The sequence below is a fragment of the Hemicordylus capensis genome, chromosome 14, assembly GCF_027244095.1.
Source record: "Hemicordylus capensis ecotype Gifberg chromosome 14, rHemCap1.1.pri, whole genome shotgun sequence".
NCBI lineage: Eukaryota > Metazoa > Chordata > Lepidosauria > Squamata > Cordylidae > Hemicordylus > Hemicordylus capensis.
The window spans coordinates 2,473,713-2,495,794 of NC_069670.1; the positions used below are offsets into that span (position 1 = coordinate 2,473,713).

Here is a 22,082-nt window from a genome sequence, read left to right on the forward strand (position 1 = left end):
ACTCCGAGGCATCCTGCCTTTGAGGCTGGAGGTGGCCCACAGACCTCCGACTAGTAGCCATTGATGGACCTCTCCTCCATGAAGTTCTCTAAACCCCTCTTAAAGCCCTCCAGGTGATTCTCTTATATTTAGCAGAGCCTCTCCAACCCCAGCACAGCATCCCTCCAGTGGCTGTTGTTGGTGTCTTCCTTATGTCTCCAGATTGTGAGCCCTCCTGGGACAGGGAACCACCTTGTTTATTTAGTATTATATTTTTCTATGTAAACCACTTTGAGCACTTTTGTTGAAAAAAAGCGGGAAATAAATACAGCGTGGTGTAGTGGCTAGAGTGCTGGACTAGGACTAGGGAGACCCGAGTTCAAATCCCCATTCAGCTATGAGACTAGCTGGGTGACTCTGGACCAGTCACTTCTCTCTCAGCCTAACCTCCTCCACAGGGTGGTTGTGACGAGAAACTTAAGTATGTAGTACACCGCTCTGGGCTCCTTGGAGGAAGAGCGGGATATAAAATGTAAAATAAACAAACAAATAAATAATAAAAGTAAATTGGAGCTTCAGCTGGTTCCTTGGCATGGGCTGGCTTTAACCCCTGAGGCAAAGTATTAACGGCACACCTATTTAATATATATATTTTTAATATTCCAGTTCCAGTGTGCTATTGTAAAGGGAAATGGCCAAAGATGGCCTGCCTTTTCAACAACAAGTGGCCACAGGGCTCTCCTGATCTTTCTGTTAGCCATGGCAGCTAGGAGTTGAGCTTCCATGTGCAGAGGCAGTTTACCTGTGAATATCAGTTGCTAGGAGCAACACCTGTGCCAGTGGGCTTTGCAGAGACCTTTGGCTGGCTGTTATTGTGGGAAGCTGGACGCTGGACTAGATGGACCGTCTTATCCGGCAGAGTTCCACTGCTGCTTCTTGCTTCCCGCAGACTGCGTTCTTCAGCTCAGGGGAAGAGGGAAAGAAACGTGATCTCATTTTCTGCCTGGCCGCTTGGACACCCCAGTGCCTGACCATCCTGCTGATGGATCCATCACCCCCTTGACAGCTTCTTGAGTCACTAACAAGCCAATGGTAGCTCCTAGCACAGGTGAAGCGGCCACTTGTGATGTCAGGAAAGTGGCGCTCCTGCAGCGTAAACTATGCTCCCGGGCGACAACCTCGCTGGCTCCCCTGGGGCCAAGAAGTGTCACCGAGAGACGGTGTCAAGAAAGGCGCAGCCGTTGGATGTTAAAATCGGTGACCGAAAGAGGACGCCTGACAGTTCAGCATGAATGGTGGCGTGTTAGCAGATTCTTGGCAAAGAGATGGTTCTGGGGCATACGGCTGTTAGGAAGGCCTGCCTCTGGGAATGCACATGTTCCCACAGGCCCAAGTCACCAAGAGAAGTCCCCATTTCCTGCTCCCGTAGAGAGCCCAAGACTGTCACTCTAATGTGTGACAAAGAGCTGAAGTCGAGACTCTGGCTTGGGTGTGTGTGTGTGTGCATTTCTATCATGTGATAGAAATGTACATTTCTTGATGCAAAATCTGTCAGACTTAGAGGGTCCAGTCAGGGCTGCTCAACTTCGGCCGTCCTGCAGATGTTGGCCTACAGCTCCCATAATCCCTGGCGATTGGCCACTGTGGCTGGGGATTATGGGAGCTGTAGTCCAGAAACAGCTGGGGGGGGGCTAAGTTGAGCAGGCCTGTACAGTATCTACTGACTCCTCACAGTAGATAACTAGATACCTCAAGGGAGCTTAAAATCAGAATATAAGGGTGATAATTGTCCTCTCTATTTAGTCATTCTGCCTAGCTATTGTGGCTACTAGCCACTGATATAGCGGCCTAACCCTTAAACCTGCGAATTCAGTGATACTGATGCTAGTGCTTCACCCAGTCTCATGAGGAAATGAGTCCCAATGGCTTTGGGTGCTTTGCAGAAATACGACTCCCTCTTGTTTGTGTTAAACCTGCTGCTTGTAAGTTTCCGAGGATGGCCTTCATTCGTTCCTTTCCTCGAGGCTATCCCCCATCTCATTTCAAAGGGACAGGGTACAAAGCAGTCTGTAAGGCCGTACACACAACCAAGCAATCAGGCGGGACAGAGGGCTGCCTCCTGCCTCCCCACACATGATGGATTTTGTTCTCTGGGCTCTGTCGCTCACCCAGCACACAGCAGGTGCTGCAGCCAGTGGCAGAGCTGGAGGAGGGAGTCCTCCGACATCCTCAATGCGCCATGCCAGGAGCATGGCATGCCCTCAGCCGGGCAATCTGTCTGCAACCTGCGCGTACACACGACCTCAAACCTGGGGTGAAGGGCGTGCTCACACCTTTAAACCCAGGTTAACGCCTGGGGTAAATTTCCGGGCTGGAGGCTAAGGCAGTGCTGGGAGCAGGCTCAATTCCGACGGTAGACGTGGTCAACCAAGCCCAGGCTGGGTTGCCTGAGCCCAGAGGCGGACTTAGCCACGGACCTTAGGGATTTGATCCGTGGCCTCCTGTCTCGGGGGGGGGTCCAAATGTTCTGTGGGGCCACCCCAGAGCCCCACAGCTGCCCCGCCGTGCAAATTAAATCTTTTAAACAACTTTTTTGTGCGGCGGGGATGGTAGAAGAGGTGGAAGTAGCCAGCGGGGTGCGGGCATTCAAGGGGAGAGACCGAGGCGGGGGAGATGGAGGCAGTAAGAGCTCCTTCCCTGAGTCCACCTGCCACCCAAATGAGGTCGGGCCCATTTAGGGGCTGTTTGTGCATGCGCATACATGCACAGAGGCCTGAAATGGGCCGGAAAGAGCCTGATCTCTCATTTGGGTGGCAGGTGGGCTCAGGGAAGGAGCACTTTTCCCTCCCCATGGCTGGCCTCTGAAATGCCAAGGTTTGAGAATAAAAACATCTAACGCTGCATCTGGAAGGTGCACACAGGCTCATACTTTGGAGAGCCTCCAAGGAAAAGAATTCTGTGAACTGAAAAGCGGCTACCAAGAACACCTCTCTAAGCAGTGGCACCCTTGTGGCCTAACAGTGTCTGGATTATATATTGCTTTCTCACTCAAATGTACTAAGTGCAACACGTCCTCTTTCTTTGAGTCTCTAGGATTTATATGAATCAGTTAAAAGCGAGAAAGCAAAGTGATTTTTCTCGAACCAAAGAAAATCTTTTAATTTCCCATCAAGGCGAGCATCCCCATTATATATCATTTGCAGCGGTCAGCACAGCGAAACCTCGGTTTATGGCCCTCTTTTGACAGGGCTTGCCACCATGCTGAAAATATTATTAGAATAACTTAGGCTCAGCATATCTAAGTATAGAGACATTGATTCCTTGGTATTTTTTTCTGTGTGTCTCTCTTCCCTCCTGCTTGGAGACTTGGATGGGGAGAATATTGGGTTTAGAATTCGGATTAGTGTTGAAATAACTGGAGACACAAGGGCAGAGGGGAAATAAGTAAGGAAGCAATACAGATATAGATATATATATATTGGTGGTTATGCCAGCTCAGAACCATAAGCTAGACGATTATACCAAAGGTGCATCTTATTCAGCCTCCAGTTTCCTGCAGGGGTTCCAGCCACTGCCAGATGTCTCATCATGCAGGGCATGAAGGCCAGAGGTCTCCCCAATGTTTGTTCCCCAACATCTGGTACCAGGAGGTAGACTGCCTCTGTACATGGACGTTCCATTCCTAACCATCGTGGCTAATAAAAATATAAGAAGAGTCCTGCTAAACCAGACTTGGGGGGGGGGAGCTGGCATCTAGTCTAGCTTTTCTGTTTCTAGCAGTGTCCAGCCAGATGGGTAGCTCACAAGCAGAGCCTGAAAGGGGATGGAAAACCCTGTTGCTTGCTCTAGTCTTCAGAGGCACAATGCCTCTGTCCATGGAGTTCTTGTTTAGCTGGGACTGGTCCACTAATGAGGCCAGGTGAGGCAACTGCCTTGGGTGGCGGACTGGCGGAGGTGGTGGATTGCCTGCCTTCACTGGCCTGCTGCTTTCCAGCCTCCCGCATAGCACAGTGGTGCACCAGCTGTCAACACTGAGCTCTTCCTCCTCCTCCTCCTCCTCCTCCGGATTTCCAAAAGCCAAAGGGGAAGGGAGTGGACAGGAGAGTAAAGGATGGGGCAGTGGGGTGGTGAGGAGGACCCTCCTGGGGGTGGGCGGTGGTGGCTGGAGCCAGCCCGGTCTCTCGCTGATAGACTTCTCCGCGACTTTGTCTTCATCCTTCTCTCTTTTTTAGTCTGTGGCTGTCACTGTGGCAAGAGGTGTCACAATCTCATTACGAATTGTATGAGGGAAGCTTCCAGGTTATCTTTGCTGCTGCTGCTGCTGCTGTGGTTGTGGTCGCTGCTTCTGCTCATCCCCACCCACAGCGCAGGCTGGCTTCTCACACAGTATGCCGGCGGCTGTGCCCCTACTCAGTGTGGAGGATGGGACACTCTGCCAGTGCTTAGGAGTCCTTTTATTTTGTTCCTTCTCAAGTGTGTAGTTATTTGTCTTGTTAATCATATAGCATCTAGACGGTGCTTTACAAGGTTTAAGAGGACAGGTTCTTGCCCCAGGGGGCTTACAATCTAACATACTGTTGGAGTTTTAAGATGTGCACTGCAGAACTCCAAGGTCTTTCAGAAGCTTATCGGGGCTTCCTCAATTCGAAGAGCAGCTTCCCAGCAAGACAGCTGGCCTGCCACTACCAAGCTGGCTGGGGATATTGAGTGTGTCCTGGGGTGCATTCCTAGTCCATAGCAGGCAATACTGGCCCCCTGCAGCAGGACTGGTCTAAATATGGTGGTCCCTGAAGCAATGTGCCAAATGCTCTTGGCCCCACAGCTCTGATGAGAGCCTGGCCTTCTTTCCAAACCAATCCTTCCAGATTTGAAAGTGGCACAGCGGCCAGAGAGGAGACTTTGTGAAGAGGAGAAAAAAAGCTCTTGCAAGCATTGTGAAGAGAGAAAGGAGAGGCATTTCTTGCTAAGCTTGCAAGAGTCAGCTTTGTGCTGAAGAGCTGCTCCAGTGGCAGTGGCCAGGGGCACCTTTGCCGCCCTGCTGGCATCCCAGTGATCTGCCACCGGAGGTGACGGCCTCACCTTGCCTCATGAAAGGGCCGCCCCTGCCCAGCGGGTCTGTGCCTTCTGATGGTGCTCCTGAGAACCTGCCCTGGGACCCCTGTGCAATCAGCAGAGGATTCACACCACATGCTGACTTAGACAGCCGAGTTGTCTTCCAGAGGCAGAAGACTCATCACAGTGGTTTCGACGCTGCAGTTGAGGACGTTGTTACTTTAAGAAAGGGGTGAGGCTGAAGGCAGCAGTGGCCGACACAAAGTGGGTGCGGCTGCTGGAGAAAGGGCAGAGCAGTGGAACAAGAGCGCCAAGAGCGCCCAGCAAAAGGTGGCTACTGCATATGCCTCTATGGAAGAAAGAGCATCCGACTCTCCAATGAGGGTGGTCCGCACACTTGGGGTGAGCACACACTCGTTTGCTGCCAGGCACACAAGCAACAGCGAACTGCGGTCAGTTGTGTGGCTTGTGTACCTGAATGCTACATATGCCGGAAGCATGCATTTTGCCTCGTTTAAGCATAACAGGTTCTTGTAACATTTCTGCATGGCTTCAAACACAAAATGTAACATCTTGCTAAAGATGAAGCTCACCAAGTGACCTTTGCAAGTCACTCTCCCTCAGCATGAGCCAAGAACATAAGAAGAGCCCCACGGAATCAAAGCCAAAGTCTATCTGATCCAGCTTCCTGCTCCCCACAGTGGCCAACAAGACAATTCCAAGAAGCCCAAACAACCCTCCTCCTTTTATCTGGTACCAGAGGCACACTGCCTCTGAACCTTTTAGCTGTCATGACTACTCGCCATTGACAGTCTTCTCCACCACCACCAATTGATCTACTCCCATTTAAAGCCAGCATCACATCTTGTGGCAGTGAGTTCCATCAGCTTTTGACAGGTTGTGTAGAGGAATACTTTCTATTCTCTGTCATGAATGGACTGCCCATCCATTTCACTGCATGATGACCACATGTTCTAATGTTACAAGAGAGGAAAATCATTATCTTTCTCCCCACTTTCTCCACACTGTGCTTAATTTTATAAACCTCTACCAGGTCCCCGCCCCCGCCGCCATACACACCACTCCTCAGTCTTGCTTTCTAAAATGAAAAGCTCCCAACTCAGCACTCTTACTTCAGAGGGAAGGAGCTCAACCTCCCTGATCATTTTGGTTGCCTCCCACTGGGAGGAATGGGGCATAGCTCAGTGGCAGAGCATCAGCTCTGAATGCAGAAGGTCCCAGGTTCAATCCCTGGTAGCATCTCCAGTGAAGGCTGGGAAAGACTCCTGCTTGAAGAGCTGCTGCCAGATTTTGGAGCCTCGTGTGGAGTCTGGTTTTCAATGGAACCAAAAAGATATTCCGTCCACATTCAAAATGCACCTACATTTCTGAATTTATATTCAGCTTTCAAAGTTTTAGAATATTGTCCTTGTTCACTTTGGAAACCCAGTTTTTCAGAATCCTGATCGATTCAGTCTTGCCTATGAATTGTAAAGGAAGAAGCTCGGAAGTCACACCTTCCCTCCTTTTTTGTTTTGTTTTCTTTCTTTAAAAGGACAAAAAAACAAAAACCCCACTAACAATCCCAAGCATGTTTACTCAGAACTCAGTCTCTGACTAAGACATTGACTATGACTAAGTTAGTCATAACTAAGTCCTGCTGAAATTAATCAGTCTAAGTTAGGCTTGTCAAACTTATTCCGTTGATTTCAGGGGTGCTTAGTCCTGACTAATTTCGACTGGAAGTGGCCCACTGTGTTTCATGGGGCCAACCCACAGAACATTGTAGTGTTATTCCAACAGCCTACGTGAACGAGATAATATCATGGTGGGAGACGGAGGGCGAGCAACCCTTAATTCTAAATAGGAGAATATCAATTCCAAGTTTTTGCGAACAACTTTGAACGAGGGGAGTTTAAGAACAGAACAAGGTATGCTAAGCCAGAAATGAGGATGGAAGTTTTGGAGCCACAGATCCAGTGCTCCAGACAGCATTTGGTTGAGCAAAGGAAAAGGAAAATCAAAACTGGAGGTGGAACAATACAAGGAAACCCAGCGCAGTGCTCACGTTCCCGAAACGATCACCTTGACTGGCAGCGTTCGTTTCAGACGTGAGCCAAGGAAGGTGGAAGCCGAAACATTGGACTAAAGAAGGTTTTGAAGCAATCTCCACTTGGCTGTGCCCCTTTTTATTTATATTTCGGATTGGCGTTGGACAGGATCCCTTTCTGATCCTGAGCCGATTTGGCTGCAGCCCTGGTTGGTTGCTTTTGGGATTGAATCAGGGGTGTAGCTATAACTGAGTGGGTGGGTTCAAAAAACCTAGGCCCCCCAGCTCCTGAGGGCCCCCCCTCCGCTCCACCCCTCCCTGATTTCTCCATTATCTCCCTCTCTCCAAGGCACTGCCGGGGAGAAGAGTGAACATGGGCCCCTCTCCCCTAGCTATGCTCCTGGATTGAATTGTATAAAATTCAATCACAAAAGCAACCAAATATGAATGTACACACACAGAGAGTACACAGTACAATATTTTTTGCAGCCCCCTCTTATAGGTACTGGCTAATTCTCTATTGCAAAAACCTAATCAATAGCTGAGATTCATATTACTAAGGAATAATGGATCCAAGGGGGTGATTATTCATGCGCTGTTCCAATATTCAGGAGTTAACAGTTTTCAAGAAGCCGCCATAATGGCGACCTTTGCCTCTCACGCTTCCTTTTCTCTCTCCCTCTCTCCAGTAAAATGTGTTTAAAGGACATAAGAATCTAAGAAGAATCCAGTTGAATCAGACTAAAGGCCATCATTTTGACCAGTGGGAATCCTCCTGGGAAGCCCAAAAGGAAGGCATGAAGGCAGTAGACCTCAATTCCCTGTGGCTCCCCAGCAACTGTTATTCAAAGTTAGACTGCCTCTGGACTTGGAGGTTTCACACAGCAGTCATGACAAATAGCCAGTGGCAGACTTATCCTCCATGAATTCATCCACTCCCCCTTTTAAAGGCCTCTGAGCTAGTGGCTATCACCAAGCCTTGTGGCAATGGGTCCCATAAGTGAACCTCATCTGGGGTGAGAAAAGAATTCCCATTACCATTTGCTAATCAGTTTCAGTAGACAACTCGGGTTCTGGCGTGACAAGTGAGGAGGAGAAAGTAACCCCTCTCTCCACTCTCTGCCTGCCACGCATAACTTTATAAACCTCTTATCACGTTCCCCTTTAGAAAAAGAGCTCCAGGCCCCTGATCATTTTGGCTGCCCTCTTCTGCACCTTCCCCAGCTCTACCGTCTTGCTTTTTGAGATGCAGCAGTCAGAAGGGCATCTGGTGTCCTGGTGTGGGCTGCACCACAGAGCTGTCTAAGGGCATTATGATACAGGCAGCTTTATTCTTCTCAGTATCGTTTTATTAATGCTACCAGGGCAAGGGTTCCCAAGCGTAGGTCCCCAGGTGGTGTTGGACCATCTCGGTCCTCGAGCCCTACATGATGCTAGTAGGGACCGTTTCCTAGCGATGCTGAAAGGTCTTTCATTGAGAGAGCTTCCAGGGGGGCAGATGGAGCAGCTGTGCCTGGGCACCAGCTCTGTTGCAGGCCTGAGAGAAGCCCCTTGCAATAAAGCCGGAAAAGATGGGTGCTGGCGTAGCAGCCTCTGCCTGTTTCCCCTGGGGAGGGGAAAGTCTGTCGGGTCTTTCTTGTGCTGGGAAACTGGGTCCCAATGGCTCTCTGGTTTTGATCCTTCCTCTGGAACTATTTTTTGGTGTCTTCCTCTGCTCTGCAAATTGTGGAACTCCCTTCCATCGGATACCTGTTTCTAAGACTGGTTTGCCACGAGAGGAAATCTGTTTAACTGGCTTCCAGGCAAAGAGTGCTGGGAATTCTAGTTCTGGGAGGACTTGACGGGCTAGGGATCTCCAACACAACCTGCCTACCCACCCCCCACTAAACCCTAAGGTCCCCCATGCTTCCTTCTGGGAAGCCAGGATAGCTGGCCACTGTGTGACACTGGACTAGATGGCCTCACCCAACGGGGCAGTTCTTATGTTGTTTATATTTAGGAATGGAGCCTCCATGTGCAGAAGCAGTGTACATGTGAATACCAGATTCTGAGGACAAACTACAAGGAAGGGCAGTTGCCATTTTGCCCGGCTTGTAGATGTTGCAGAGGCATCTTGTTGGAAACCGGATGATGGACTGGACAGATTCAAAGGTGATGCTCTTAATAGGCTTCCAAGTGGCACAGGTTGTCTGTCTTTCTCATCTGAGTTAGCTTTTGGCGGCTTCTGTAAACTAGTACACGGGGAATCGCTGAACCCATGAAGAGGGGCAGTTTAGAGAGCCAGTGAGGAGTAAAGGACTTTGACTAGAAAAACCTGAGTTCGAATCCCCACTCAGTCACACAATTCACATGATTCTCTAAGGCCGGTCACTAATCTCTGGGGCTTAATCTACCTCACAGGGCTTTTATGGAGGTAAAATGCATGGGCAGGAGATTCTCCTGGATGCCATTCTGACCTCCTTGAAGGAAAGGCAGAGCAGCAATTAAGATTTTTTTAAAAAATAAAAAAATTCACAATTTAACGTAATCACGATTAGCCTCAGACTGGAGAAATCTCAGGAACCTGGTTATCTTGGCAAGTTAAAAAAAAAAAACATGCCGTGCCTTTGATTCCACTCCTCCTAGTCTTTTTATATACACACCCCATTCTATTCTAACCTGTTGCCTTTGAAAAAAAAAAAAAAGGATACAGGCTCTGAAAAATTTAATGCTGGATTTTAAACGTTCCCAGCACTGTAAATTTTGGCTATTTATCTGTCTCTCTATGCTCATAACTCAATCCTGGCACACTTATTCAGAAGCATGTCCCAGTAGTTGAAAGGGGACTTAGTCCAGATTTAGAGAGGAGAGCAGGTCTTGCTGTAGAGCAGGCATGAATTTTCCCCTTTGCTAAGCAGGGTCTGCACTTGGACATCAGGACCTGCCTTCGCAATTCCTTGTATTGTTCCTCAGTTTCCCCGACCGCGGCGGTGAAAAAATTATCTTACCTTCTAACCTTAAAGCTGCCATTCTCTGGAACTCGGGTTCCTGCAGCCACCGCCACATCCTCTTGAACGTCTCCCTTCCCGACTTGAGCTTGCTCCACGGCTTGGGGTTCCTCAGGAGGTCCGACAGGGTGCCCTGAGACCGACAGAGGACCCGCTCGGCGAAGATGGCTTGCGGGATGCTGTACCTCTTCAACTCGGCGATGATCCTCTGGGCCACCTCTTTGGTGTTGATCTCCTCCAACTGGCTGGAGAGGACGGTGGTCTGAGTGGCGATGGGCGGGTTGGGCCTGGCGTTCATGTCCGACCTTGGGTGGCCATAGGGGGTTTGGCTCATGGTGTTTGGGGAGGCCATGGTGGAGTTCTGGGAGGGAGACATCTCCCGCGGAAAGTGCTGGTCCATCCGGCCAAACATGGAGGTCGAGTGGGCATCAAAGCCATTGCCAAGCACCATCTTCTCATTGCCCAGGTGCCCGGCGGAGTGTCCGGCATAGTTGTGCATAGGGCCCAGCTGCGGGCTGGGCAGGGAGGACAAGCTCTGCCCCATGCCGATCTCCTTGTGGTAAGGGCTGTAAAAGTTGCTGCTTGTCCCCAGCCCCCTGTCCTCCCGCATGAGGGTGAAGCTCCCGATAACGTTCCCCATGGGCAGACACTGGTGGTGGTGGTGGTGGTGGTGCTGATGGTGGAACTTCTCGTGCAGGGGCTGCAGCGGGGTCAAGGTGGTGTAACTGTTGGCTGTGCTGGCGGTGGGTGACTCCCCACCGAAGCCCAGCCCAGGGTGCAACGTGGTCGCCAAGGCGTGCTCCGCCCGGTGGTACTCGCTCCCTTCCAGGACAGAAGCCACCAGAGATGGCCTCTGCAGGGCCGAGTGCAAGGCCCGGGTGTCGCTGTGCATGAGCTCCTGCTCCGACATGTCCCCCCCATTCTCCAAGCTCAGCTGGACGTTCATGGTTCCAACCACTAGGCCATCATCCCCTGGTCCTCTTGGCAAACAAGATCTCAATCTCTGGCCGCCTAATAAACTCAAGCCAATTAATCGCGGCCTCTGGGAGGTGTGGGGAGCCGGGGGTCAGGCAAGACCAGGCAGGCGTCTTCTGATCTTCGTCAAGATCCTTCAGTGGGGCAGGGACAGAGGGGTGAGAGAGAAACAGAAGGGCGCAGCCAGGTTTTAAATTCAATAAATAAAATGAAATCAACCAAGGCTTCATTTAGCAGGCCCGATTAAGCATGCACCGGCCAAACTTCAAAGCTGATCCCGTCTTTCCACTCTTGAAATGGACAGAGCAGCTTCAGAAAGGGAAAGCGAGACATCTCAGCGACAAGATGCAAACCGCTCCCCCACCCCAGCTTCCAAAGAGAGCCCCACAGGATATTTAGAGCTTCCTGCCCCACAAGTAAGGGGGAGAAATAACCCACCTGCATGCAAAATGAGAGATATCACCCCACCCCAAGTCAGTGCAAGGTGGATTTGGGGAAGAGAAGCATCAAAGGATTCAGTGGATTAAAATTAATTCATTTCCTTCTCTTTTATTTCACCCCATCCAAAAGTCAAATCCCACCCCTCAATTCAGGTGGCTTACCTAGTGTTGAATACTGTATTTTCTGGGCATGCTGGAGGCATGTAGGACTGTAGGAAGACAGGGCGGGTGCGGGGGGGAGAGAAAAGGAGAAGATTATTTTTAAATTCCAGCCTCACACAAACATCTCTCCCATTTCAGCATGTTCTTCACATTCATTTCATCCACCGGTTTCTTCTCCCTCCCCACATTTCAAGCTGCTTCTTTTTTTTTTAAAGCCACTTCCTGAACATAGAAATTTACACTCCCTCAATTAGTCAGAAACAAGCCCATTATATATGTGTGTGTATACACACACAGAGAGAGACCATATGTATAGCAAAAGTCCCACTCTTTGGAGCGCAAGAATTCTCTTGCAAAACTGGTACCCAAAGCTGAGTGACTGTCCAGAGAAAATCCATGAATAGATAGGTCTCTCTCTTAAAGGCTGCAGTCCATTTAATTGTTGCTTGTTTGAATAGGTCCAGCTTCTACTAACCTCCTCTTTGTCTCTCTCTCTTTCTCTCTCTCTCTCTTGGTTTCTCTCTCGCTTTCCGATCCCTCTCCCTCTCTCCAGAGAGTCCTCTCTTGCTTGCTCCTTTTCAGCCCAAAGCCACTGTTATCGATTCCACAACCCAAACCCTGCGCTTTCCTCTTCTCCCCACGTCACCAGCCTAAAAATCTGACAGATTGCAATCAGAAGCCAACCTGATTTAACCCAGTCAGCCCTGGATTCGGGGGCGGGGGGGGGAGGGCTGCTGTGAGGAGGAAAGAAAGGGGAAAAGAAATCAGAGAAAGAAAGAGACTTGCTTACGTGTAGTGGTGCAGATATTGATAATGTTGTTTCACTTTAAAATACTGGCTGGTTTTGCATTAAAACTGCACACTGTTTGTGGGGGCGGGGGGATTGATTTACTCCTCTGTGATACAGCCAAATATATTTGCACACACAGAAGGGAGCTGTGTTTACATGCACAGATGGGAGAAACTGTTGGCACACAACCCACCCACCCTGGACTCAATGTCCCACTGTAACTACTACATGTAACTGAAATAATTGAATTTTCTTCCCCTGCCTATCCCTGCCTCAGTTCCCCTCCTTCCTCCCCTTCATCAGTTTGAAGGTTGTAAACTCCTTGGGGCAGGGACCTGTCCTCTGGGGTCGGAGCAATTCCAAGGGTAACAGAATTAGGCATGTTAATACTTTTTTGATTACCATAGCCATGAGCAAATTTTCAAGTTGATATTCTGTATCTCCACTGGCATATGTTTACAAAACCCTTAAATATTATAGATCGTGTCTAGAGTGTGTAAAATACATTGGTAACAGAATCAGAAGCAATGTCCAAAAAGTATTCTTCCATTACTGGCATATTTTGCACATTTCTGACACTATAATATTTGTAAAAATATGCCTTCTAGTAGGAAACGTTCTCTTGAAAGTGGATATATATAATATCAACTTGAACAATTGCTTATGGCCACAGGCATTGAAAAAGTGGTAACATGCCTGATTCTGTTACCCTTGGAATTCCTCATCTTTTACTTTACAATTATGGCACTATGGTTTTAGTCAGCAGGCTCTTGTGTAGTTCCTATTTGTTTAAGTAGAGACATGCACAGATGAACTGCCCAGTAGGCAGCAGCATACCCAAGGGCTAAATCCATCGCAAAACTCGCTGCCCTTCATGGGCATAAGGACATACACAAGAGTCATGCCCTACTGGCTCAAATCAGGGGCCCAGCTAAGCCAACATCCTGTTTCCAGCAGTTGCCCTCCAGATTCTCACAGAAAGCTGGGCTGGAAGGTGATGAATCCGAGGTATACTGCCTCTGGACATGGAGGTTTTGTATAGCGGCCTTGGCTAATACAAAACCTCCATGTACAAATTTATCTCATCCTCTTTTCAAGCTGTCTTCAAGCTTAAGCAGCCATAACCACATCTTGTGGCAGCATGTTCCACAAGCTAATTACAATTGGCAAAGAAGGGATGCCTTTTTAGCAGTCCTGAATCTCTACAGCCACCCAACTTCATGGTGTGATCCTGAATTCTAATAGAGCTAAATATTTCTCTCAATCCCTACCCCAGCTTTAGCCACAGTGAGACTATCTCCTGGAAGTCAAGTCAAAAATCACAGTCATTTTAAAAAAGAAAGAAAAACAAAAGTGGATTTAAATTGTTTGTACTCTATACACTTTGCTTTTGACTCCAGTCCACCTAACTATATAGGAATGTCAGCTGAGCTGTGATTGTTATAAATCAACATTGGTGGGTTTTCTGATGTCCCTTTTTATGAGCATACCAGAAAATATATTCCCTTTTTCTATGGCACAATATTTCTTTATGGCTTCTCACCCATGGCATTAAGTCTAGGGTCTTTTTTCCTCCATTGACATGAATATTGTTCATACAAGACAGAAAGTAGAAGGGAAGCATCTTCAAATCAAATGTACATTTTGGATTTCCATGTTCGAATTACAGACACAGAACACACAAATACACAAAAGGACTTATTATTTATTCATTGTATCAACATTTTCACACTGCCTCTTCCTTCCTTCCTTCCTTCCTTCCTTCCTTCCTTCCTTTCTTTCTTTCTTTCTTTCTTTCTTTCATATGTGATTTGTTGATTTTCTTAAAAAGAATATAAACTTACACAAAAACAGCAAATAGGCATGATATAGACCTAATATGCACTTCATGTGTAAGGGGGGAAATACAAATGTGAACAAGAACCAAATATATCTTCTTTATCCAAAACCTGATCACATCAGTTAGATTTCCAGACAATGTCAAATATAATGTGTCTCAGGTCAAATAAAAGTTATTCTTTTTATCCTATTTCTCAAGATCATATATTTATAATATTAGTAGCATTTCTAGTTTTGCCATATACCATGTTCTATGCACCTATTCTGAATCTATTCCACCTTTCTATCATAGATTTTCACAGCTGCAAAACCAGATTCCGATTTAATAAAAACAGCATATCCTTAAAATTAATATATAAAGAAGCCAATAATCCTTTAAAAAAATAGAAAAAATAGCATCATTCATGTTTGAGTTGCCATTTCAGAGGTATTTAAGAACTCTGTGCATTCTAAAGAATTGTCAGAAGAGTTATGTGTCCTGGGTTACAATTTTGTTTATTTTTTTCCATAGCAATGTTTTTAAAAATATAAAATAAAATTATGTCATATGCACACAACAAGCTTTTTACTTGGGATGAAAATAGTTCCTCCTAGGTGAGACTCTTATAAAGCTTCCCAAGACCAGTCCTAAATCTGAATTTAATCTAGGAGTTCATCAATCCACCTTCTCTGAGGGGGAATTACAGCCACTGGCCCTGAACCCAGAGAAGGCGGCATTTGCCAAGCACCATCTGTAGGTCCACATGAGACTGTTGACTAAGGATGGAAACTAGGCCCTAGTTCCTCAGCAGAGGAGTTGCTACTGACCTACTCCAGTAGCGAATGCTACTGCCAGCAGGGTGGGCCAGAGGTAGACTGCCTCTAAACCTGGAGGTTCCATATAGTCGTAACTACCAACCAGTGATAGGCCTCTTTCCCTCTATGTATGTCTTGAAGCCCGTTTCAAAGCCATCTGAGGCAGTCACTTTGAGGCAGTGAGTTCCATAAATTACATAGGCATCATGTGAAGAGATGTCCTTTGTTTTGTTTATCCTGAAATGTACTGCCAATCAGTTTCACTGGGTGGCCTCAAGGACCAGTCTTAAGAAAGAGGAATCTCTCCCAAACTATTTTCCCACACCATGCATGATTTTATAAACCCCTCCCATGCCCTTCCATACTTATTTGCCTTTTCTCTGAACTCAAAAAAGCCCCAAACACTTCACCCTTTCTTCATATAGAAGATGCTCAGATTCCTTGATAGTTTGGGGTGCTTCTTTCTGTGCCTTTTCCAGATCTAGGATATCCCAGAGTTTTGTGTGTGTGTGTGTGTGTGTGTGTGTGTGTGTGTGTGTGTGTGTGTGTGTGTTTAAGTTGGCTTCTTAAGGCTGGGATCTGGCACCTGATGGTATTTAAACATCAGCACAACAGATCTCTCTCTTCTGCACCCGCTTCTTGGATATGGGGTTCCAGAGTCCCCAGCCTAATACAACCTGCCACTGAATATGATTCTGCACCCATCCACTGTGTCGCTTAGACCGCTCACTGCCCTTTGTTGCACAGGGGTACAGGAAAGCTGGCAAACCTCTTGGTGGGCCAGGAAAAGATATATTTTTTAATTTAAATGTCCTCAGCTTGGCTTTAAACTGTGCATACCGCTTTTGGCATGAAGAAGAGTGTGATGGCTCAAACTGTATTCATTCAATCCTGCAAGCGTGAAGCCATGATGAGGCAGAAAGCTGGTGTTTTAAAAAGAAACCAGAGAGCAGGTAGCAGAAGACCACAGCTCAAGGCTCTAGAGCCCTATGCCGGCCACATTATCAAACAGGAAGAGATGTGCAGCCCATTTGTATGTGTGTGCGAAACTGTGGCTGATTTGCACCTCTTTACAGGCATGCTTTAAATGTGCCCCTGAAAGAGACATTCCATCCTCCAAAGGGCTCTGGGGCGGGTGGGGTGGGGCGGTTCACAGTGCTGCTTCTGTGGTGGTCTGTCAGAAATCCATTTCTGAGTGGGGTGGCTTAGAAGTGCTTTTAAAAATAACACCACAAAACAGACCACCACAGAGGCAATACTGTGAAAGACAAGAAGGTGTCACAACCAGCTTCAACAAATGGACAAGAAGCGCCCGTCCACAGCCCAGGAAAAGTGTCACAATCAGCAAAGACTTCCACTAAGTCTGTTTCTGTTTTCTAACAAAACCATTAAAAAAAAAGAAAAGAAAGCTTTCCTTTCTGTGTTTGTGTGAGCAGTATGCAAATTTTCCAGCTACACAGGACTCTTGGTCAGTGTTGAGGAACACAGTGCTCAAAAGCTTTTCATCTTCTTGATGCTGACAGATGCTGGCATGGGGGTGAATGGCTGTGCTGTCGTGAATCTCCCGTTTATTCCAACAGGGCTTGTGCGGGAGAAATACTTCCCGGGTTGTGCTCAATAATCGCTCTCATGGTTTTGTATCGCTTATTTGCTGGGATCAGCTGCTGATCCTGAGCAAAAAATGCCAACCTTCTAGCCTTGCAAGGATTACATTCCAAAGTAGTTACCCCGGTTGGGCTTAGATGTAAGAACTGCTTTACTGGATCAGACCAGGCCTTCATCCAGTTCAGTGGTCTGTTCCCACAGTAACAAACTCACTAGGTAATGGCCTTCCCTTGTTGTGTTGGCATCTGCTATTCAGGGGTAGAATGCTTCTGTACATGGAGGTTCCATTTAGCTATCACAATAGCTGTTGAGAGAGCTATCCTCCATGATGGCTGAGGGTTACATATTTGCTGTGTGAGCTGTTCTTGTTTTCTGGGGTGCATGAACTCCATCCTGAGGGGCTGGCAGGAGAATTGCCTTTCCTCGTCCCAGGGGGTGGACTAGAAGGTCTTCTGCTTCATTCTAGGAAGCAGAAAAGCCTGGAAGTGTAAGGCAGGTTTTGCTGCCTACAAAATGCTGGCTGTTGTCATTTATGCTTTGGTTTGTAAGGAGGCCTAGAGTGGCATTTCAGATTTCATGAATATATCCAAGACTGCATTGCCAAAAATACGCACATTGCTTGTGGTCACTTGATTTTCTAAACCTCTTCCCAACTATAGCAAGGTTATCAACACAAGGTCAATCATCTGCCCTTCATTTCAGCAAAAGGCCTGGTGTTTCTGCCATGTCTATCTAGCTCCAGGCCCATTTAATAAATCATAATTCCATTTGGTCCAATTCTGTGCATATTTATTTCAAAGTAAGCCCCAGTGTGTTCAGTTAGTTTGTTGAAAAGTGTCCAGCGGGGCTTGCTCAGGATGAAAGCCTTGAGGATTACAGCCTTGGGGTATCAAACCAGTGAGATCTACAGTTGCTCCTAAAAATAACCATGCAGGGTCTCAAATGCCTAGTTATTGTGGGAGGCCTTTCTCAGGTGCTTGCTTTGAATACTCCATGGGAAGAACAGCCTATGCATCTATATTTTCCTGTTATGGTTTTATATTTCCCCCCATTGTGTCCAATTATGCATTATAAAGCAATAAGGATTTTTTTCTCCCTGCCACAGAGTGTTTTCTAAGCACCAGACACACCAACTCACCATGCCATCATTTGAGGACATGCCCCACTCCAGTAGCTGGTTTTTAGCTCAGTAAACTGAGGACTGCTGCAAATGAGCCGCTTAAGAATGTTAAGTTACGAGTCTCTGCCCACAAGGAGCTTACAGTTTGAATTGCCTCACCTAGAAACACTTACCTCTGCTAGGAAGTCACTAGATGATCTTTGGCAAGTTACTGTTCATGCAGCCCTCAGTCCTGCATCTGCAAAATGAGTGGGTTTGTCTGTGTCTCTTTGTGTGTTCTACCTTGCAAAGTTGTTGTACGAATTAGTAAAACAAGTGGCATGACTGATGGATAAGAACACTTGTAAGAATGATGGTGCCTTAAAAGTGTTATCTGCCTAGCGGCTGTGGGGTATGCTATCATCTGTGCTGATTTTGACGGCACTGAAGTATCATATTCAGCAATCAAAGTATTCAGAAAACCATTTTAAATATGACCGACAAAATCCTTTCTAGCCCAGATCCAAAGCCATCTTTGGATCTGGGCTAGATCCAAATAGTGCCATCTCTCTTGCCTTTGTTGTCTCCTCAACTTTCAAAATTTACACTGTAAACACTCCTTGTGGGCACATGTGTGTGTGTGTCGCTTTTGCTACCGTATAAAGGTGTCATACAGTCCTTTAAACTGTCAGTCTGTGGGCAAGGCCTGTGTTGTTTTTCATTTTTGTGCAGCCCCTAGCCCTTGTAGGTGAACATAAGAACAGACCTGCTGGATCAGGCCCAAGTCCCATCTAGGTGGTATAATAATAATAATGAAATATTATTATTTCTGAACAAACTGACACATTTCAACCTAGCCTCATGTATGCAACAGAGGCTAGATGTATGCAATCTAGACCGCCACCCTTATACTGTTCCCTCTAGAATCCTGGCAACACCTTCTTTAGAAATCTAGATGCAGCCCATGTTTGTGTCAAGTGTTTCAGTAGTCCTTACCATTTAAAAAATAAAGACAACTGATGTAGGTCCTAAAATAGGGGGGGGGGGTAGAAAGCCAATTACATCATAGAAGCTTGAGGAATTATGATCGTGTGTGTGTGTGTGTGTGTGTGTGTGTGTATAATCATAAACCTTAAACCCATGTCATTTGGAGAAAAAGAATTATTTTCCATATAATTCCATATAAATGGATCTCATCCATCTTCAGTATGGGGGAGGATAAATATGAAAGGGAAACCATGCCAATCAATCAATATTTTGCACAGAGAGCTGATTTAACCTCATGGAGAAGAGAATCACAAACTCGACCATGTCCTGGGAAGTCGAGGTATCTCTAAGGCGCTGTCCCCCAGCTTAGGTGCTGAAGAGGGCCTGGTTGGGTCCGCCGTGACAGTTTACAAGACACTGATATTCTTTTAAAAGGGATTTTGGAAAGTGGAAGAATTAAATCCGTGATTTCTCTCTCGTTACCCCCCCCCCATTTGAATTTTGTTTTCACATTGGGACGTTCTGTAAAGGTCTTTCCGAAGCTTTGTTGCATTAATACAGAATCATGCTTAGATGGGCAACTATTATCTATAGAAGGCAACGTGTGTGGCAGGCAATTTTCCTATGCATTTCCTACCATGTAAAATCAACATTTTTCCAGGGGTGGAAGCTGGTACGGTGGGAGGCATTTCCCACTAGAATAAACACACCAAAATGTCCTCACATAGAACTTCATAACTCAACAGAAACGTCCATTAAAACAAACAAACAAATCCAGGTGCCAAAATTATTAGTTCAAATACCATCCTCTTTCCCTAGGACATTTGTTCAGGTATCCAGTTGCAAACTAGGAGGAAGGAACCCAACCGACGTTTTTTAAAAAGAAAGAAAAGAAAAGAAAACTTTCTTCCTTGGCAGAATCATAGCGGGCCTCTTTTTCGTTCCATCGCACTCTTTGTAAATCCATTGAAATTGCGTTTGCAGACAAGAAATTGACATTAACTCCCCCCCCCATCTAAAGAAAACTATTGTTATAAATATGTCTTTTTAAACAGATAGATTTTTAAAAATGTGATTTAGCCTTCTGAGCCTCGAGGGAAAGGGAACTGAGTTTTTAAGAGAAAGAAAACAAGCCTTTTCCATTATCAGGGCATGCAACGAAGTTAGCAATCAATTGTCCCGCAAACCCAAGAAATATGTACTAATAGTTCATATTCCAATTTAACCTAATTATGAAACAACACCAGACGCTTTGGAACTTCCAACGCCTTCCTAGGAAACCCGAGGCGGCTTCTACATAAGTCTTTAAATGCACTTGTCACATCAATTTGATTTTTTTTCCCCCTTACCTCCCTTGGATAGAGTTTAAAACACCATTTGGTTGATTAATTGTCTTGTATTGATCAATCTGCTATTTGGCAGCGACGTTGGGGCCTTTCACTGCATAGATTTCAATACATTTCCCAACCATTAAAACACATACAATACTCTTTTAAACCCACCCCCTCTTTTTTTTAACCGTGTGCTTCCTCGGCCCCCCCACCCACCTCGATCTCTGTTGACAAGAAAACGGAGCAAAAGCCTCATTGCTCAGAGCGAGGAAATGAAGACGCCCTTAATGCAATAGAAGGCCTTTTAACAGCATGAAAATTACATTATATAAATTTAATCTCTCTCCTCTTTAGGGGAGCTTCAGAAGAATAACTTGCCAATTGTTAATGAAATGCCAGGAAAACAAATTTTAAAAACTAAATAAATAAACTTTTTCTCCTCCTTTAACTCTGGAAGAAAAGTAGCTAACTTTCAGAAATATAATAATAATAATAATAATAATAATAATAATAATAATAATAAGAAGAAGAAGAAGAAGAAGAAGAAGAAGAAGAAGAAGAAGGAGTGGCCAGCCGTTCTCCTGCTCCTGTGCCTCTGACATCAGAAACAGGCATGTAGAAACTTCTCTACAAGTGATCGAGACACAAAGTAATCGAGAAGGCAAATGCCTCCTGCTACATCTCACAGGGCCAGGTTTTTTGTTTTTGTTTTTGTTTTCATTAATATTTCTATCTCCTCCGGCTCCTCCCCTTTCCCTGGAGCTTAGGACAGGCTCCAGAATGTTCCACTGATCGAAACTGGACCGCTTTTTAAAATACAGTGTACACCCTCTCAATGCAATTAAAAGTCAAATAACTATATTGAAAATCTCAACTAACATCCCTCCCCAAACCTCGATATACCAATTATATCGCATGTATGTGTGTATGCGTATATGTGTACACATACGTAAATGTTTATGTATGTATATGTATGTTTGTGTATATATGTATACACACAGACAGAGAGAGAGAGAGAGCGCGCAAATGAAGGATCCCAATCCTGAACACACCTACTAGAGAGTGATTGGACATAATGGAACTTGCTTTCAAGAAAACAGGCGTAGCATTACTGCAACCCTGGACACACGCTTCCGAAGGAGTGAGTAGACCCACTGAATGCAGTGGAACTGACTTCTGGGTAAATATGCGCAGGACTGCGGGCTGAGAGATCATCTGGGGCGTGTGCAAATACATATCTGGTTCTCTGAGGACGGTTCGATGATCCTTCCTATGACCCATTGCCCAATTATTGGTCCCAGAAATTAGAAAACTGTAAATAATTTGCGGGAGGGCGAGGTCTCATGTTTGTAAGGAGAGATTCGGACTGGGGAAGGATCGAGGAAAGGTCAGCAGGATATTAAAGCCAAGCCACTGAGAAAGAAAGGGGTGAAAAGAAAGAAAGGAGAAGGCAGCGGCTTTGGATGAAAAAGAGATGTGATTAATTCACGAAGCATCGGAGGTGGAATTGCCAGACGACAACTCTTTCCAGGAGAATGTGCTCACGGCTGCATTTTTTGGGTTCCTAAGTGCTCTTTTTATAGGAGAAATGCGGTCTCTCTCTCTCTCTCTCTCCTAAATGTTAGCGAAGTCAATCTAATGGCGATCTCTCGATCTCTCTCCCCTTCCACCGCCAATATTTCTTTTATTTTTTCCAAGGTAGGTATATAGACACACGAGCTTCTAAGCGCCAGGTAGGGTTTTGAAACTGGCCGTCTACACACATGCTTTCATTCTGTGCACACCTGTGGACACAAAAAAGCCCCCTCCAGCCACGCAGGCTGCCCACCCTTACTCGGAAGTAAGTAGCATTGAACTCGGGGCTTCCTCAATAATCAGGTGTAGGATTGCTCTGGATATGTTGATGATCCGTTCCATTTCAGAGATGGAAGTGGCTGTTAAAATTAAGGGTCCATGGGAATGCAAAATAAATAGATAGACAGATAGATAAA

At 46.3% G+C, this 22,082-nt stretch overlaps 1 protein-coding gene and 1 long non-coding RNA gene across 2 annotated transcripts in view; both read right to left on the reverse strand.

The window, feature by feature from the left end:
* LOC128337244 (hepatocyte nuclear factor 6-like) overlaps positions 1-11,014 on the reverse strand; it is a 29,420-nt gene extending 18,406 nt beyond the window's left edge. The window contains exon 1 of the mRNA XM_053278013.1: positions 10,069-11,014. Within this exon, the coding sequence (XP_053133988.1) occupies positions 10,069-11,014 (946 nt within the window). The remainder of the gene's footprint in view (positions 1-10,068) is intronic.
* A 48-nt stretch (positions 11,015-11,062) lies between these two features.
* Positions 11,063-12,219, reverse strand: LOC128337474 (uncharacterized). The gene is made up of 3 exons (XR_008312286.1): positions 12,121-12,219; positions 11,646-11,692; positions 11,063-11,177 (listed from the first exon to the last, which is right to left on the reverse strand). It is a non-coding gene; the product is annotated as an uncharacterized LOC128337474 (long non-coding RNA).
* Positions 12,220-22,082: the final 9,863 nt, after the last annotated feature.